A 10993-nucleotide genomic window follows, 5' to 3' on the forward strand; every position below is an offset into this window, starting at 1 on the left:
AAAAAAAAAAAAAAAAAAAAAAAATCTAATACCTGGAGTCAACTTAGATCCTTAACCGATCTAAACCGGTATGGTGAATCATAGTCCACACAATCGAATTTAAATTAAACAAGTTGGCCCAATAAATAAAAAAACTACAATAATTCAAACTACAATAATTCAAATTTGGTCAAGATTTGGTTACATCTATGACCTCCTGCTTGATATTTTGGAAGTACACAACTTCTTTTTGGTAGAGTATTTCTTTTTGTTAGAGTATATGATAGTTGTAAGTTAGAAAGTTATACTTATTATTTGATTTATTAGTTTACAAAATAGGTTATATGGTTGGATTCCTTAATTATACCAAGATACACTTAAACGAATATACCAAAGAATAATACAACTTAAAGAAATAAAATCTTTAACAACCATATACCTAGAACAAACAATGTGCGTGTCGATTGCATTGCGAAAGCGGTTCGAACACAAGGTTTTTTCTTTTCCCATGTAAGTCCGCAGGTTCCGGATTGGTTAGCTCATCAAGCTATCCTAGTTGAACTGGCTTAATAAGATATGGAGATTTTGAGGTCAAAAAAAAAACAACCATATACTGTTAGGCAATTAAAAAAAAAATCTCGGAAATTAATCATGCTTAAGCGTGATTTCTGATTAAGCAAACAAAATAAGATCTTATCTAACACCCTTCCAAACATTTAGTATAAATCATTGACATCTCCATTCACCGAAAAACACCATATTCATACAAAACAAAAGTTGTTTAATCTATAAAATATTCAAGTTTTAGTAATATTATTCTTTTAAAAAATATCTATTCAACTAAAATTTTGACTAGGTAACGGGTCAAAATTTGAATGTTTAAATTCAATTTCATATATTTCTTTTGTTGAATTGTATAATTTTATATACTATAATAAAAAATTTCAATAATTTAATTTGAAATATTTTAAATTAGTTTAATTTGATATTTTTAAGAATATCATAAATATATGATAGATCAAAAGTTACAAATTATAAACACTCAAAATTGATTTGTTATAGCACAAGTCAATAATATGTAACTATAATATGAAAGAATTACAAGAAATATGATTGCTAGAGTACATGTTAAAATTTCAAGAAATATGATTTCTCGGATTAAATTAAAATTTGGAATAATGTTGTTTGGTAGGCTTTCTCGGTCAAGATGATTTTGACAAACATACGTTACATATTTAATCCTAAAATACGGTATACTAAATCTAATATACGGCTAGATTAGGACCCGTGTTAGAGCACGGGTTGTTATTGAGTGAAAATCTAGATCTAATATAATAGATCTTAGAACATATATGTTATTTTCATAAGTCATATTCAGCATATGATTTCATGACATAGTGTTTCATCCAAAAAAAAATTTAACAAATAAAATATATCACATATATGATGTTTTGAATAAAAATTATAAAATAAACAAAAAAAAATTCAATATGTACTCTAGTACAGATCTTATTCTAGTACATTTAATGTTTTCTTTGACCCTTTCTGCTTAGTTTCTTAAAACTTTTTACACATGCTTTCATTACTTAATTGCTTGTTCGTCTGCCTAAATTATGATCTTTAATTGTTAATACTCTACCTAAATAAAAAGATCCTAAAACTACAAAACACTTGTTGTCTTTAGTTTGGTTCGATTCATTTGGTTAGCAACAATTCTCTTTGCACTTTCAATCTCATAATTTACTAACACAACATTTTACACGGTGAACTTGTAAAATCCTATTCTCGGGTAATACATATTCGATGAGAATGACACATTATCATTTGAAAAATTCACAACAAAATTTTGAGATTAAGTCCACAATGTAATATTTAACTACAAAATCAACTGATGGTTCTTCTTCCTTGAAAATTCAATGGTCAAAAGTTTCCACTTCCAAAGACCAGACACAACTTGCAAACTAGACCTAAACCATCTTCATCATTCTCCCTTTTCCCCTAGTTTGACCAAAAAATAAGAATAAAACCGTTACATATAAATATAAGTCTCATCCCAACCCAAAATCATAAAAACCCAAGTCAATATACAAATTGACGTCAAAAAAAGAAAATGGGATTTTCATGGAGAAAGAGACTACGTGTAGCTAACGAGAAGAAGATAACTCCGGTAATGAGCTGGTCGGAGTCGGAGACGGATATAACAATACCACCGGAGTTTCAATGCCCAATCTCAATCGATCTAATGAAAGATCCCGTAATAATCTCAACAGGGATAACCTACGACAGAGAAAGCATCGAGACATGGATTGGTTCGGGCAACAAAACATGTCCGGTCACGAACACGGTCTTAACAACGTTCGATCAAACCCCGAACCACACGATTCGTAAGATGATTCAAAGTTGGTGCGTAGAGGCAGGATCGTCGTCGATTCAACGTATCCCTACGCCACGTGTTCCTTTAATGCCACGCGATGTCCATGAGATTTGTAGAAAATTATCGTCTGCGACGCGGCGTGGGGATTACGAGAAGTGTGGGGAGTTTATTGGGAAGATTAAGAAATTAGGGGACGAGAGTGAGAAAAATCGTAAGTGTATTAACGACAATGGCGCCGGATTAGTTCTTTGCGAATGTTTTGGTAAGTTCTCGGGAAATGAAGAATTAACGTTTATGTTAAAAGAGATTTTATATTTGCTGACATGGATGATTCCGACTGGGTCTGAGGGTATTACGAAACTCGCATCCGCAACATCGTTTCGTTGCGTCGCTGGTTTGCTGAGGAGTACAGATGATACCGTACGTGAAAACGCTGCTGTTTTTATGAAAGAGATTCTTTCGCTAGACAAAACGTGGGTTTATGCGTTTGCAGTCGAGAACAGAGTTGCGGAAGCGTTAATGAAGTTGATTCGCGATTCGGTTTCGACTAGGTCGACGAAATCTTCGTTGATAGCGATTTATCAACTGGTGTTGCAAAAGCCTGAAATCGCGTCTGAGTTTCTCGAAATCGGTCTGGTGAATATGACGGTGCAAATGATAGTTGATGCTGAGACTAATGTTTGTGAAAATGCGTTAGTGGTTCTTGATGCGATTTGCGAAACCGAGGAAGGGAGAGAAGAGGTGAGAAAAAACGAGTTGGTGATGCCACTTTTGGTGGAGAAGATTGCGAAGGTTTCTGAATTAGCGACAAGGAGCTCAGTTTCGGTGATTTTGAGGCTGTGTAAAATGGGAAATGCTTTTGTTGTTGAAGAAGCAGTGCGTTTAGGTGCGTTTCAAAAGGTGTTGTTGGTGTTACAAGTTGGGTATGGAGAAGAGACTAAAGAAAAAGCAACAGAGTTGTTGAAGATGATGAACTCGCAGATGAAATTACTGAGTGACTGTGTTGATTCTTTAGTGGAGTTTAAGTATCTCAAGAAACCATTTTGATGTTTTTAATTAGGATATAGATGAATTCATCAGTAGATAAAATTGATGAGTGATGATACACTTTGTTGATTCTTTAGTGGATTCAAGTATCCCAAGATATCATTTTGATGTTTTATTTAGGATACCTTGACGATAATGTATTTTTTGAGTGATGCCTCACTAAGAAATGGACTCGACCAATCATACCAATATTTTAATCACTAACCTCCGGCCCCGTAAGACTATTAAATAAAAAGATTCAACAGTTGAATAAGGAAAATGAGCTGTTGAATTATTATTGAAACTATGTTAAATAAATTGGTAAAAAGGAGCTCAAACTTGGTCATCTAGCATAGAGTGATTCGAAAAAAAAAATATCTGTGAGAGAATAAATAAACAGGATGAACAATACTTGAGTTCACTCTTAATAGTAAAAATTTTATTCATCTTTCTTTTTTAGACAACCTAACAATAATTAAAACAGAACTGCACGATTGGTCGTCTAAATCCGAAGAAAGGAGTTTACAAAAGAAATTTTAGAAATTAAAGATCTAGAAGACCAGGCAAGAGAATCCGCCCTCTGATTCGATGAACGAAGAATCTTCGACAATGAAAACACAGGAAGGAGGCACAAAGCAAAATGAAGTCCTCTATGTTGGATATGGGCTTTGCCCCCAACAATTCTAAAGCCCAACCAGAAGATTCTCAAGAGATTTTGGGCCAAAAGTCTTGGATCAGGTCCATCAGACCGCAGGGGTAAAATCGTCATTTTACGAAGAGACAGAAGAAACCCTAGGTCAAGGTCCCACTATAAATACCTGATGTCATTGTAACGTCAGGAGATCCACTTTTTTTTTGGGCAATTAGAGAGAGAAGAGCTATTATTTTCGGATTAATTGTGCTAGCTCTTTAATTGTCATTTTGTGTAAACCCTTCTTGACTTCTACGTTAAATAAAAGGACCAGATCCGATTTATTCCCACCAAAATATTCGTATTGTTTACATTGTCAATTTCATACATCAACAATTTGGCGCCCACCGTGGGGCCGAACGGAATCCTTTCTTTTTGACGAAAAGAGTTTCAAGACAAGGCGTTTTCGGAGAACCAGAAGCATGTCTCAGACCAATCACTCAAGCAACAAAGGCGTCAACTCCTCCGCAGCCCGCGACGTGTCTCCTAGGCGCACCATATGGGGACGCACCCGTGCAAGGACGAACCAACTTCAAGGCGCCAACAGGACCGAAGCAGTTACGGGCGAGGACGCAACACTCACTCACCGCGCAGCCATAGGCGCTACGCGTGTCGCTCCCACCAATGGCGTAGCCGTAGGCGCTACGTCCCCTGCTCGTGAAACCACTGGAGTCAATCCAACCGACCGCCAAGCTGTAGGCGCTACGCGCGTCGCTTCGACAAATGGCTTAACCAATGGTGCAATCCTTCCTGACCGTGTAGCTGCTGAAGACGCTCCAAAAAACCGCGAAGCTACGGGCACTACGCATGATATTTATCCCCGTCGATCATCCAAACACATGAAAATCAGTCAAGCTGCGCTTGACGAAGCTGTACGAAGAACCTTGGATAAGATGAGCGGTCAAGCGGCGCAGATAGAATCACAAGGGCGAAATGACCATGCAAGGCATCATAGGCGACAAGAGGAAGACGCATTGGCACCACACACTCTGCGAGTTGACTACCATGCTCCGCGAGCTGACCTCAACGCTCCGCGAGCTGACCACCACGCTCCGCGAGCTGACCTCAACGCTCCGTGAGCTGACCACCACGCTCCACGAACTGATCACAACGCCACTAACATACCACGAGTTGAGCATAACGCTAATGGAAGGTCCTGTCTCTCATCGATCGTCGTTGGGCCTAATTGCGAACAGCCGAGAGTGCATTTCCAAACTGACAGGATGCTGGAGGATCAACGTGCTGCACCAAACCATTCCGAGAATGCTGAAAATCGCGCACTACGGCAAGAACTTCAGCAGATGCAGGCTCAGCTGCAGACGCTTACGACTCAGATGCACCAAGCAACAAGTGCAGCACCAGAACTAGAAATCGTGTTAGCAGAAGCAAGAGTTCACCATTCACTGCAAGGGTCTCAGGAGTTAGAGTCAGGCACAATCCAGACAATAGCAAGAACAGACCAATTGCATACGATGGAAAGGGAGACCCTACCGTCTTTTTGAAGTCAATGACGATCCATATCAATCGATCGTATTTCTCACCTGAGGAAGCAGACGCGGGAAGCTGTCAGTTGTTCGTCGAGAGTCTTTCCGGCAAAGCACTCAACTGGTTCTCAAGACTTGAGGCCAACTCGATCGATGGCTACGAAGCATTAACAAGCGCATTCCTTCAGCATCACCAGTACTTCATGCGCACATCTGCGTCAAATACCGACCTGTGGAGAATGTATCAGAAGCGTGACGAGTCATTACGGGCTTTCATGGATAGGTTTAAGGATGTCGTGTCCCGACTCTCTATAAGCGACATATCCGCAATCGGTGTGTTGAAAAACGCACTCGCCAGGGGTACCAAATTCAAGGACGACCTAACAATCCTACCTGTCACAAGCTTAGGCGAAGTACTTGCACGAGCCAATCGATACATCCTAGTCGAGGAAGACAGAGGTAAAAAGAACCCCGATCAATCAAGTACGATCGAAAAAGCATCTGATAAGGTCCCAAGCTCAAAAGGCAAAGCCGTAGATGAGTACCACGAACCACGCCAGCACTACAACAGGGACTATGCCCGTGGCGAGAAAGGAAGGAAAGTGACGATGTTCGCTATCGACGGAAAAGAACAGCAGAATAAGTCTTGGAACAAGTGGCACCGCGAATCCGATAACCCAGGCTTCAAAGGCAAACGCCCGTATTACGAGTTCCACAGATTCAACGGACATTCAACCGAAGAATGCAAAACGCTTCAAATCCTGCTTCTGAATAAGTACAAGAAAGGAGACGTCGATGTAGAACGAGAGCGGAGAAAAGTTGTCACACACAAAGACAACCAGTATTACCTGAGAGACGAACAGTAGCACGACAGACAGCGCGAAGAGGAAGCTGCAGCACCGGATGACCGAGCATGGGCACAAAATGATCGAGAACGGGAAATCGCTCGCTTACCTCCTCCCCCCAAACGGAATCATGACGCAGAAGAGCACGATGAACCACCAGCTCCTCGCCGAAGGATCAACATGATCATGGGTGGCTTGTCAACATGCCGCGATTCTGTTCGATCTATCCAAGCCTACTGTCGCGAAGCAGAAACCAAGCGTAACATGCCTTCTCAAAGCAATATGTTCAAGACATCCTCCGCTCCAATTACGTTTACTGAAGAAGACGCGCGTACGCAAGTCCAAACAACGACCCACTTGTCGTAGAAATGGTGATCGGGGAAAGTTCGGTAACGAAAATTCTTATTGACACCGGGAGCTCGGTCAACATGATATTCAAGGATGTACTGATCCAGATGGAGATTGATCTGCACAACACGGTCCATGAAACGCAGCCTCTGACGGGATTCGATGGAGACACCATCATGACTGTCGGAACTATAACACTACCAATCTACGTCAGCGGTACGATGCAGTGCTTCAACTTGGCAATTGTGGACAAACCCATCGTCTACAATGTCATTCTGGGAACACCATGGCTCCACAAGATGCGCGCTGTTGCTTCTACATACCATCAATGTGTCAAGTTCCCGAACGCATACGGAATCTATACGCTGCGCGGGGACCCTCTGATGGCCCGAACTTGTTTCATCATTGAGAAAAAGATGCAGAATGTAAGGGCTTTCGTAATTGCTGAATCAACTCCACCGCGAGACCCACGCACACCTCCTCCAAAGGAGTCTGTAATCCAAGTTAACATCGATCTGTCCGATCCCAAGCGCTGCGTCGGAATAGGTGCCGAGCTACCAATGGCTCTAAGAGACGAGCTCGTCCAGTTTTTGCGCAAAAACGCAACTATATTTGCATTGACGAGAGATCATATGACCGGGATCGATCCAAGCATTACAAGCCACGAACTCAACGTCGATCCAACTTACAAACCTGTTAAGCAAAAGTGTCGAAAGTTCAGAGCAGAGCGAACAACAGCGGTCAATGATGAAGTACGGAAGCTACTTGATGCGGGATCAATTACTGAAGTACATTATCCTGATTGGTTGAGCAACCCTGTCGTCGTTAAAAAGAAGAATGGTACATGGAGAGTCTGCATCGACTTCACAGACCTCAACAAAGCTTGTCCGAAAGACAGTTTTCCTCTTCCACGCATTGATCAGCTCGTCAAAGCCACTGCTGGAAATGAATTGTTGTCTTTCATGGATGCGTTCTCGGGTTACAATCAGATAATGATGCCAAAGACGACCGTGAGAAGACTGCATTTATCACCAAACAAGGCACTTTCTGTTACAGAGTCATGCCGCTTGGCCGCAGATCATGTCGCACACCTGAAGCAATGTTTTGAGATACTCAACAAGTAGAGCATGAAACTGAATCCAGCGAAATGAACGTTTGGGGTTACTTCCGGAGTATTCTTGGGATACCTCGTTACAAAGCGCGGCATAGAAGCGAATCCAAAATAGATCTCAACAATCATTAACCTTCCTTCTCCAAGGAACACACGCGAGGTTCAGCGTTTGACTAGACGCATTGCTGCACTTAACCGTTTCATCTCTCGCTCGACATACAAGTGTTTGCCATTTTACCAGCTTCTTAGTGGAAACAAACGTTTTGAATGGGATGAGAAATGTNCCAAGCGTAACATGCCTTCTCAAAGCAATATGTTCAAGACATCCTCCGCTCCAATTACGTTTACTGAAGAAGACGCGCGTACGCAAGTCCAAACAACGACCCACTTGTCGTAGAAATGGTGATCGGGGAAAGTTCGGTAACGAAAATTCTTATTGACACCGGGAGCTCGGTCAACATGATATTCAAGGATGTACTGATCCAGATGGAGATTGATCTGCACAACACGGTCCATGAAACGCAGCCTCTGACGGGATTCGATGGAGACACCATCATGACTGTCGGAACTATAACACTACCAATCTACGTCAGCGGTACGATGCAGTGCTTCAACTTGGCAATTGTGGACAAACCCATCGTCTACAATGTCATTCTGGGAACACCATGGCTCCACAAGATGCGCGCTGTTGCTTCTACATACCATCAATGTGTCAAGTTCCCGAACGCATACGGAATCTATACGCTGCGCGGGGACCCTCTGATGGCCCGAACTTGTTTCATCATTGAGAAAAAGATGCAGAATGTAAGGGCTTTCGTAATTGCTGAATCAACTCCACCGCGAGACCCACGCACACCTCCTCCAAAGGAGTCTGTAATCCAAGTTAACATCGATCTGTCCGATCCCAAGCGCTGCGTCGGAATAGGTGCCGAGCTACCAATGGCTCTAAGAGACGAGCTCGTCCAGTTTTTGCGCAAAAACGCAACTATATTTGCATTGACGAGAGATCATATGACCGGGATCGATCCAAGCATTACAAGCCACGAACTCAACGTCGATCCAACTTACAAACCTGTTAAGCAAAAGTGTCGAAAGTTCAGAGCAGAGCGAACAACAGCGGTCAATGATGAAGTACGGAAGCTACTTGATGCGGGATCAATTACTGAAGTACATTATCCTGATTGGTTGAGCAACCCTGTCGTCGTTAAAAAGAAGAATGGTACATGGAGAGTCTGCATCGACTTCACAGACCTCAACAAAGCTTGTCCGAAAGACAGTTTTCCTCTTCCACGCATTGATCAGCTCGTCAAAGCCACTGCTGGAAATGAATTGTTGTCTTTCATGGATGCGTTCTCGGGTTACAATCAGATAATGATGCCAAAGACGACCGTGAGAAGACTGCATTTATCACCAAACAAGGCACTTTCTGTTACAGAGTCATGCCGCTTGGCCGCAGATCATGTCGCACACCTGAAGCAATGTTTTGAGATACTCAACAAGTAGAGCATGAAACTGAATCCAGCGAAATGAACGTTTGGGGTTACTTCCGGAGTATTCTTGGGATACCTCGTTACAAAGCGCGGCATAGAAGCGAATCCAAAATAGATCTCAACAATCATTAACCTTCCTTCTCCAAGGAACACACGCGAGGTTCAGCGTTTGACTAGACGCATTGCTGCACTTAACCGTTTCATCTCTCGCTCGACATACAAGTGTTTGCCATTTTACCAGCTTCTTAGTGGAAACAAACGTTTTGAATGGGATGAGAAATGTGAGTTAGCATTCACGCAGTTGAAGGATTACTTGTCATCCCCGCCAGTCCTGGCCAAACCGAAGCAAAGAGAAACTTTGTATCTCTACATCGCCATATCATGTTCAGCTGTAAGTGGCGTGCTTGTCAGAGAAGATCGTGGCGAGCAACATCCAATCTTCTACGTGAGCAAAACTCTTGATGGAGCAGAACTTCGGTACCCGACTCTTGAGAAGCTCGCATACGCGGTCGTTATTTCAGCTTGCAAGCTCTGCCCGTACTTCCAATCGCACACTATTGAAGTCCTGACAAATCAGCCTTTATGCACAATCCTTCATAGCCCCAGTCAATCAGGTCGCCTAGCGAAGTGGGCAGTCGAATTGAGCGAGTACGACATTGAGTATAAAAACCGCACCTGCGCTAAGTCACAAGTTCTCGCAGATTTTCTCGCTTAACTCTCTCCTGAACTCGAAGCTGACTCACCTCCACCTGAGATATGGTCACTTTACGTTAATGGTGCTTCATCGAAGATGGGCTCGGGAGCTGGCGTACGCCTAACCTCACGGACTGGCGAAATATTGGAGCAGTCATTCCGCCTTGCTTTCTCTGCTTCTAACAACGACGCAGAGTATGAAGCACTAATCGCTAGACTACGTCTCGCACACGGAATCGGCGTTAAAAAGATCTAAGCTTATTGCGATTCACAGCTTGTGACGCATCAATTCAGCGGAGATTATGCAACACGACACGCGCGCATGGATGCCTACCTCAAAGTAGTTCGTGACTTGTCCCAAAAGTTCGAGTTCTTTGAGCTCGTCAAAATTCCACGAAGCGACAATGCTCCGGCTGTGCGCTTGCGACACTAGCTTCCACATCTGATCCCGATCTCCAAAGAGTAATTCCTGTTGAGAGCATTGATCAACCAAGTATTGACGTCAACCTGTTAACTCCCGCTCCAGCTACGTTCCTTGAAGCCGCACCCGCAACAAACTCCGTGACAGACCCGAACGTCTTAACAATCGCCATAGCTGTAACGAGATTTGCCTCAACGGATACAAGCGCAAACACCTCCACCACGCCCATTCCAGCCCCAACAGCTGCGAATTCAAGCACTCCAGCCGCTCCAGCTACGACCATACCAGCAGCCGATGCTTCCTCGCGAGACGATTGGCAAACTGAGATTATAGCGTTCATCGCGGACGGAATTTTTCCAAAAGATAAGTGGGAAGCAAGATGTCTTCGCGTCAAGAGCGCACAATACACGATGTTGGATGGTAGCTTGTTTCGTTGGGAGGCAAATGGCGCTCTTCTCATTTACGTTAATACAAAGGACATCAACGACATCATGCGAGAGGTCCACGAAGGCGCTGGAGATAACCACTCGG

At 42.8% G+C, this 10993-nt stretch overlaps 1 protein-coding gene across 1 annotated transcript; it reads left to right on the top strand.

Moving 5' to 3' along the window:
• LOC104732639 (U-box domain-containing protein 21-like) lies at positions 2037-3589 on the top strand. Its single transcript, XM_010452205.1, has one exon. The coding sequence runs from the start codon at positions 2090-2092 to the stop codon at positions 3398-3400; it is 1311 nt and encodes a 436-aa protein (XP_010450507.1). The 5' UTR covers positions 2037-2089; the 3' UTR covers positions 3401-3589.

The sequence above is a fragment of the Camelina sativa genome, chromosome 12 (genome assembly GCF_000633955.1).
Source record: "Camelina sativa cultivar DH55 chromosome 12, Cs, whole genome shotgun sequence".
NCBI classification, from domain to species: Eukaryota; Viridiplantae; Streptophyta; class Magnoliopsida; order Brassicales; family Brassicaceae; genus Camelina; species Camelina sativa.

Excerpts from the sequence above, each read along its gene's own strand:
- LOC104732639 (XM_010452205.1), top strand. The coding sequence starts at position 2,090 with ATGGGATTTTCATGGAGAAAGAGACTACGTGTAGCTAACGAGAAGAAG.